The sequence below is a fragment of the Lactuca saligna genome, chromosome 5, assembly GCF_052625555.1.
Source record: "Lactuca saligna cultivar CGN05327 chromosome 5, ASM5262555v1, whole genome shotgun sequence".
NCBI lineage: Eukaryota > Viridiplantae > Streptophyta > Magnoliopsida > Asterales > Asteraceae > Lactuca > Lactuca saligna.
The window spans coordinates 310,217,270-310,223,034 of NC_136421.1; the positions used below are offsets into that span (position 1 = coordinate 310,217,270).

The following is a 5,765-nucleotide window of genomic DNA, read 5'->3' on the forward strand; positions in this document are numbered from 1 at the left end:
TCGAAATCGTCTCTCCTACACTCAAAATCAACAATGGCGAGGTGTTTCTGTGGTCAAATGGCACTAGTGCGAACGACTTGGACTAATTTGGGCGACATTTTTGGGGATGCCCTAAAGAAGTTAGTATTCATGTGGTTGGTTATGAAGATTTTTCACCGATCACTCAATTTCTTCTTATAAATGTTCAAGTATGATATTGGAAAAATAAAGGAAGAAAAATCAAAACTAAAGTTGTACCTGATATGTAGCTGGGTTTTTTTTGTGTTTGTCTTTTTTCTAATGAAGTAATTCGTCCATGTATTAGGGGTATATTTTGTGGTAGACGTGGGAAGATTGCAATGTTTGTGAATGTATGCTTTTGGACATGCAAGTGAATGTAGTGTTTTGGTTAGTGGGTAATGAGTTATTTGTTGCAAACATCTAAATATTTAGGTTCAACTAGACATAGCAGTGATGGGATAAACTGTTAATGCTTAACATAACCAAAATAGCATCAAAAGTAAATAACCATTGTTTGCACGTACTAAATTCTCGTTACATGACCAAAAACATCATTCTAAACGAAAGGTAAAGTTGTCCAGATTATCAAACAACATAAAACAGACACCCAAAATAACATTACAATGGTTCCCAAAAGTAACAACACATTACACAGTGTTAATCCAACAAGTCGACACATCAATTTCCTCCTTGCCACTTACAAGTTCTTGCGTTATGTCCACTGTTTTTACACTTGCATTATGTACCTCAGTTGTGGGGTTTTCATTATCATCATTTTCATCTATTTCATCCATTTGTACAATAGTTACATTCCTAACAAGTTTAGGATTCATAGAGTAGGTAAGTAACTTTGTCTCACCATGTTCAATATATACCCTCATGATTTTGTGATCACACACATATTGGGCAAAAGTTTGTAAATCATCATCATTGCCTAAGGGTTTAAGACCAAAGTGGAAGTCTCCACCAGGCACAAAGATGTGATAGTAAATAACAGGAGGAACACCGTACCTGAACCCTTTCATGATAACATCCAACTCATGAATTGAAAACTCGTCTATATCCACCATGTCGACATAGTTCACACTTCCGTCAATGTACTGAACATCAGGAAACTTGGTGAACTCACCTCCATGGTATAACTTGATGGTAAATAATGTTGGGTGGCCATCTTCAAACAAACAACAAAAATAAGTTCAGAAGCATGATTTCACATATAAAAGATGTAATGTACAGAGAAATTACAAAATCCGTACCATAAGCCACCTTTGCGTTGAACGGTTTGTCCAAGAGCCTTACACTCCACATTGATATGTTCATACACTGAAATGACAACGATCACAAAAAAAAAAACTTCACTTTGAGATTAGGGCTTTTGGGTAATGAACGAAGACAAAAGTGATAGGAGAGTCAATTAACAAACTGCATCGGGGAGTTGGCGGTAGGTATCAGTTAATTAGGAGGATAAGGTTTAATTTAATAAGATATTAAAAGAAGGGGTGTGAACTGACAGAAATACCCTCACACAAACGGAGGGCACAAACGACTGTCAAGCCTTTGGATCAGTTCCACAACAAATTGAACATTTTGGACTACCGGTGCAACTCCAAAACTTTTTGGACAAAACATCCAATTTTTGACATACCACTAGACCAAACATGCAATTTTGTCTAATGATTTTAGCAAACAATTTTTTTACTATGACTAAAAAAATAAGAATGAAAAGACTTTTGGTCCAGGTAGAGATAACATATTTTATCTTTTTCAAAACAAACAACATCTAATTAAAAAATAAAAATAAATACAGATTCGACTCTTTTAGAGAAAAAGTGCAAATTTCGCTGCCCATTATTTTTATATATCTGTTTTCATAACGGTGTACGGTGGTTCTTCAAGTTTCCCCAACAGGTAAGCAACCGATCACTCCTCCATTTTGATTCATTTGCCGCAGATGCGTGTTTCCCCTTTTGTTATTCAATTGATGATTGTAATTTTGAGTTTCATTTTAGCGGCGATTTATTAAACCCTAACGAAGACAATTGAATTCTGTGATTTTCCACAGAATCATAAACATCGACGGTTGCCTCCACTGATTTTGGTATCGTCAGCTATGAATACGCGAAGGTTTTTCTTCTGTTTTATTTTCTGCACCTTGATTTAATGTTGAATTTCATATGTTCGCATGGTTTGCTGATTAGATCAGTAGGTTATCGCTTCGGAACTGCTAGGATTTATTTTTAGATCTAGTAATCTAAGTGTATATTAAGTAAACATGATTTTACTCGATTCTCATGGAAATTGAGAATCAAGCGTATCTTAGATTCGATTCAGGTTCTTGTTTCTCGCATGAAGGAAATATCACATCTTTGCTTACATTATCGGTATAGAGATTATAATATTCAAGTAAATATTTTACTCGATTCTTATGAACTTGCTAATATTCTGCTTCCTTTTTTGTTTTTTGGAATTAGTTTAGGTGTTGTTTGTTTGGACGACTATTTTGAAAGCGATTATTGCCTATAACCAAAATCATAATAAGATGATGATACTAAGTTGATAAATTTTAGGGATAGATAGATAATCATATGTTTTTCTTACAACTTGTTACCTATCCATTCACAAACTGATTAAATCTTAGTTTCCCAAAATAAATTCATCAATCAACCTGCCTTAGCTTCCATAACTAGATTGAAGATTCAAACAAAATGTGTCTTAATATGTTATTACAGTTTGCAAACATTTAGAAAACAAATTATGCTGCATCATTTTCTATGATATCACAAGAACAACTGCAACATGATTGATTTATTCAAAGTTTAAAGTTTAAGCATGAATACTATCCTTTTCAATGCAGAGATGTGCGTGGAAACAGAGCTGCTCTGTTTGATGAAATTGAAGATGGTGGAATTAGAGCCTCATCTTCTTACTCCTCCCATGAAATTGATGAACAGGAGAATGATAGAGCAATGGATGGGCTGCAAGATAGGGTTCTTATGCTGAAAAGGGTAAGCATCAAAACATATAATAATCTTAATAAAGGAAACAAGTTTTACAAATTGATATAAAAAAATACAAGATTTTAATAATGTCATCAATCATCTCAACAGTTGACAGGTGATATCCATGAAGAAGTAGAAGGTCATAACCGCATGTTGGATAGAATGGTATGTTAAAATTTTACAAAAAAATCTTTTATCTCTCTTGATAAGTTTTTTATAAATTTAATTATTATTTTTTAATGATTAGGGGAATGATATGGATTCTTCAAGAGGTCTACTCTCTGGTACAATGGATAAATTCAAAACGGTATGTTGTATTAAAAGTAGCAAATATTTGTTAATATTGATAAATAATACACAGTGATTGATGTTTTCAGGTATTTGAAACAAAATCAAGCAGAAGGATGTTTACACTTGTGGCTTCATTTGTGGTGGGTTTTTTGGTGATATATTATCTGACTAGATAAATAATTTGGGATTCAGAATCAGATGAGAACCAAAATGAATGTTGGAATGTTGGAATTTGCAAGTGGTTGTTTGTGTAAAGAAATAGAGATTTATTTGTGTGCTGTGATGTGCTGTGCTGTGCTGTGGGTTTGAAGTTTGAGGATAAAGTATATCGACTTTTGACTGTTTGTACTTTGTATATGTAATCTGTTGGCTTCTATTGTTTATTTTTTCCATCGTGCTTTTCATGTTTATTTCATAAAAAAATGTCTCAATAGAAAAAATTAGTAAGTTTATTTCATAAAATAAAGGTATAAATAGAAAAAATCAGTAAATCTAGTTGATAGATAGAAAAAATTAGTAAGTTTATTTCGTAAAAAAAAGTATAAATAGAAAAAATCAGTAAATCTAGTTGATAGATAGAAAAAATTAGTAAGTTTATTTCATAAAAAAAAAAGGTATAAATAGAAAAAATAAGTAAACGTAGTTGATAGACCAAAAAATAGTGTAATTGCACCAGCCGGGAATCGAACCCGGGTCTGTACCGTGGCAGGGTACTATTCTACCACTAGACCACTGGTGCTTTTGTTCAAATCATTGAATGTTAGAAGTTATAACTTAGTACTAGAGCAAAATAGTTGGTGATTATTTCCAAATTATTTATTTTTAAATGGTTAATTTGGGTTTTCTATATCAAAGTGATGAATAAAATGAGTAAGATTAAATCATATGGATAGATATAAAGTTATTTAAAGTATAATCAAAATGTAACTTTTTGAATTCAGACTTTTGTCAAGATTGAGATACAAATATTATGTGTAAAAAAAAAATCGGTCACCTTAATTGTAGTTAAATTAATATGTATATTTTCAACTACGAGGGTGCGATGATGATGATATGCGTACATGTGATTAAAGCACTCAAAGGAGAATCCAATGAGTCAAAGAAGAACCCAATGAGTTGTCCATGTCAAGTCCTCATTGGCTAGTTGTGAACTATGCAGATTGTTAGTGTATTACATATGATAGGATTCAGATAGAGTTGGCTCAAACGAATGAGATTTATTCTAGTATAAAAAATAAAATAAAATGCATACATCCTTAATTGTTTTATTAAAGAATAACACTATAATAAAATTTTATAATCATGTTTGATATTTTAATTAATTATAAAATTTAATAATTTTTTATGACTAAAGGGAAGCGGAAATTATTGAATTCACAGTGACAAAACGATTATATCTTTAACACCAAATCGTATCTCTCCACGCAATAAGCCATGATACAAACCCTTCGTATTATGGCTACCATTTTGGAATTTAGACATCTTGGACCAAGGAAAATCATGCCATAAGGTATAGGGTTTGCACCGACTCTTTGGTAGGTAGATTTTAATTTTAAAGTTAAATGCTTTCATCATCTAATTTTAATTTATGCATGTTATTTTGATTTCCATTTGAAGAATTAAAAAAGAAATGTAATTTCTAGAAATGAGTGGATAAAGAATTTAAAAAGAAGAAGCATAAGACATAGCAAGTTCCTTTGAACCGAATATTTAAATAGGGATAATGACTTAGGAGGGTAATAAGGTTTTCAGTTTGTCCGTATTAGGTCACTAAGGTTTTTTTTGTACGTATTAAACCAATATAGTTGTTATTACCGTTTAAAAATAGTCATTTTACCTGTTTTAACGGGTAAAAAGGACTATTTCTAAACGGTAATAACAACCATATTTGTCTAATACGCACAAAAAAAAACTTTAGTGACCTAATACGGACAAACTGGAAACCTTATTACCCTCCTAAGTCATTAACCCTAATTTTAAAGACATTGAGAATATATGATCATCAACAGTAAACTACTTCGTTTAGAACTCGCATCGTCCCATATAACCTGCTATTCATGTATATGGCAAAGCTCTTCATCTATAGTCGTCCCTTTGGGGACATCCGATAAAATTGGAACGATACAGAGAAGATTAGCATTGGCCCCTGCGCAAGGATGACACACAGAAATCGAGAAATGGTCCAAATTCTTTTTAACCCTTCGCCGTCTTCTCTGGAACCCTAATCCCCTTTTCAAATGCTAATAGAGTTCCATTGTAATTCTTACGCTTCAGTAGTTCATCTACTGAAGTCATGATCAGACAACATGTGGATTCTATGGTCAGATTGATCTTCTTGTTGATGTCTTCAACCATTTGTGGCAAGTAAGGGTAATCTTTCTTTCTATAAAGTCTCCTTTAAGTTTTTTTACTTTTCCTGTCATTAAGTTTCATGCTTTATAAACTTCCGTTTTTGTGTTGCATATAGTATGTATG

The 5,765-nt window shown here is 32.4% G+C and overlaps 1 protein-coding gene and 2 non-coding genes across 3 annotated transcripts; 2 read left to right on the forward strand and 1 right to left on the reverse strand.

The window, feature by feature from the left end:
• The first annotated feature begins 1,803 nt into the window (after window positions 1-1,803).
• BS14A (BET1P/SFT1P-like protein 14A) lies at window positions 1,804-3,682 on the forward strand. The gene is made up of 6 exons (XM_078997105.1): window positions 1,804-1,908; window positions 2,063-2,124; window positions 2,855-3,005; window positions 3,108-3,164; window positions 3,247-3,306; window positions 3,377-3,682. The coding sequence occupies exons 2-6, from the start codon at window positions 2,111-2,113 to the stop codon at window positions 3,464-3,466; spliced, it is 372 nt and encodes a 123-aa protein (XP_078853231.1). The 5' UTR covers window positions 1,804-1,908; window positions 2,063-2,110; the 3' UTR covers window positions 3,467-3,682.
• A 276-nt stretch (window positions 3,683-3,958) lies between these two features.
• On the reverse strand, window positions 3,959-4,029 carry TRNAG-GCC (transfer RNA glycine (anticodon GCC)). The gene has a single exon. It is a non-coding gene; the product is annotated as a tRNA-Gly (tRNA).
• Window positions 4,030-5,378: 1,349 nt separating this feature from the next.
• Window positions 5,379-5,482, forward strand: LOC144999427 (U6 spliceosomal RNA). Its single transcript, XR_013660896.1, has one exon. It is a non-coding gene; the product is annotated as a U6 spliceosomal RNA (small nuclear RNA).
• The last annotated feature ends 283 nt before the right edge of the window (window positions 5,483-5,765 follow it).

Excerpts from the sequence above, each read along its gene's own strand:
- BS14A (XM_078997105.1), top strand. Across the intron at positions 3,006-3,107 it reads GGGTTCTTATGCTGAAAAGG|TTGACAGGTGATATCCATGA; the intron begins GTAAGCATCAAA and ends TCATCTCAACAG. Across the intron at positions 3,307-3,376 it reads CAATGGATAAATTCAAAACG|GTATTTGAAACAAAATCAAG; the intron begins GTATGTTGTATT and ends TGATGTTTTCAG.